Raw genomic sequence first — 2,254 nt, forward strand, 5'->3', positions numbered from 1 at the left:
GGACAGGTACGGTGTGTGTGTGCAGGCTGAGACCTCGTTGTGCTGCCTGGGCAAGCCTTTCGTACCTGCTAGGCCCTCGAGGGTTTGGTGTGGCAACCTCGGCTGCAATAACAGCACGGCCGTGCCGGTAAGCGAGCCCGGGCGCCGCCGCCGCCCTCCCAATCCCTCGCAGGGGCAGCACACCAAGGCGCCCTTGCGGGGCGTCGCCGCGCCGCCCCCGTGCGCCCCGCCGAGGAGCGTTTGGTCGTGCGGCGTGACAGCTCTGAGCATCAGGGGCTGCTGCAGCGGCGACAACGACGGCGACGGGGGCGGGGGCGGCGGCAAGATATGGCGCAAGGTGTCGCACGCAAACGGTGGCGATCTGCTGCGGCAGCTGGGCGTGTTTGGTTTCCATGTCGTGCCTGTGCCGCAGTTGCTGGCCGGTGACGCCGCGCGTCCATTGTAACACTTCCTTGGATCATGCTCTAATGCGGCCCTGCATGCTTTTTGGCGTTGCGTGCGGGCATGCACCGTCGCAGCGTCGTGATGTCAGGCGGCACCCGTCACCTCAGTGATCAGCGCCGGACGGTCCAGACTCTGATCCCACTACCCCACCATGAGTCTTTCCAATCCAAAAATTCAACTTTTTAACATGTTACACTCGAGCTGAATCGTGTAGATTACCCTCTTCGCCATATCTAATCAGCCACACACAGTGGCCACTCTTAGTTGGTAAATGGCGATATGGAGGTCCATTTTTACCCCATGAAGCAGCGCCTCGCGCCTGCGGTGTCCATATGGGACCGCGGTCTTGCGGTCCCGACGCGCCTGGCCAGTACAGCGACCAAATTTGCTTCACGAGTGTGCGGTGGGTGCCTTATCTATTCTCATGGCCTCTATGCACACTTCTCCCATGCTATGGCCCAGATTTACAATCTCGGAGCAACCATTCTCTGCAACGACCACCTTTCGGGACGTGCAAAGCCCGCCGCAACAAAAATCCCTGGTGTTACTCTTTCGTTTGTCCAGGCGCATGCTGCACCAGCTCTACAGAAAGTCGGCCGCGCGTCGCCCAGGTGGCGCCCGCGTTCCTTGCCGCGTCACAAGCTGTGCCAACTGCTGCTGTGCGTTTGCGCTCCTTTCCCCACCGAATGCACCGCAGCCTATCCAGCACCTTCCCGTGAAAAAGAACACCGCAGCTTGGAGCCGTGTCTGCAGGAGCAGCAACAGCAGCAAGAGCAGCAGCAGCAGCAGCAGCAGCAGCAGCAGCAGCAGCAGCAGCAGCAGCAGCAGCAGCAGCAAACACGACAGCAGCAGCTGCAGCCGCAGCTGTCGCCGTGGCCTTCACGCCCCTCAACGGGGCCGGCCGAGTTTGCGACCCCACTGCAGCAGCATCTCCTCCCGCCGCCGTGCCCGCCGCCGCACCTGCTGCCGCACCCCCCTTCAGAACTGGAGCTGGCCCCCCCCTCGGGGCCGCCGGACCCGCAAGCAGCGCAGCATTACCAGCCCCAATTCGCCGTGCAGCAGGAGCAGCAGCAGCAGCAGCAGCAGCAGCAGCAGCAGCAGCAGCAGCAGCAGCAGCAGCAGCAGCAGCAGCAGCAGCACCAGCAGCAGGTGCCCCAGCAACAGCAGGAGCAGGAGCAGCAGCAGCCGCTGCCGCAGGCAGCGGCCGCCTTTGAGACCAAGAAGGCCGGCAAGCTGTCCCGCGCGTTCCCCCTTGTAGCCATCGTGGGCCAGCAGGCGATCAAGCGCGCCCTGCTGCTGGCCGCGGTCGACCCCGGCCTGGGGGGCGTCGCCATCATGGGGCGCCGCGGGACCGCCAAGTCGGTGATGGCGCGCGGCGTGCACGCGCTGCTGCCGCCGATCGAGGTGGTGGAGGGGTCCTTCTGCAACGCGGATCCAGACGACCCCCGCACCTGGGAGGTGCGCGGGCACCCCGCTTCATCTGGTTGTTGTTTTCTCTTTGGACAGCCTAGTTGACAAAACCTGTCAGATTGGGTTGGGTTGGACGTGTTTCTGCTGCCAGGAAGTTGAAGAAAAAAACTGTTATGGTGCTTGGCCTTTGCTTGCGTATGTTCTGCAGGCGCTAACAATGTGTATTGCGTGCGAGCCACGCGGAAAGCTGTGCCACCACATCCGATCACTCCCCCCTTGGTACGCCAGGAGGGGCTGGCGGAGCGGCTGGACGGCGCGGCCCCGGCGCGGCGCGTGCGCGAGGCGCAGTTTGTGCAGATCCCGCTGGGTGTGACTGAGGACCGGCTGGTGGGGACTGTGG

At 63.9% G+C, this 2,254-nt stretch overlaps 1 protein-coding gene across 1 annotated transcript; it reads left to right on the top strand.

Moving 5' to 3' along the window:
* Positions 1–723: 723 nt before the first annotated feature.
* MNEG_16487 (magnesium chelatase subunit D) lies at positions 724–1,959 on the top strand (the record flags this gene model as incomplete). Its single annotated transcript, XM_014035043.1, has 2 exons — positions 724–847; positions 1,427–1,959. The coding sequence occupies 2 exons, from the start codon at positions 724–726 to the stop codon at positions 1,957–1,959; spliced, it is 657 nt and encodes a 218-aa protein (XP_013890497.1).
* Between the last annotated feature and the right edge of the window lie 295 nt (positions 1,960–2,254).

Source organism: Monoraphidium neglectum, assembly GCF_000611645.1.
Source record: "Monoraphidium neglectum strain SAG 48.87 unplaced genomic scaffold scaffold06419, whole genome shotgun sequence".
Taxonomy (NCBI): Eukaryota; Viridiplantae; Chlorophyta; class Chlorophyceae; order Sphaeropleales; family Selenastraceae; genus Monoraphidium; species Monoraphidium neglectum.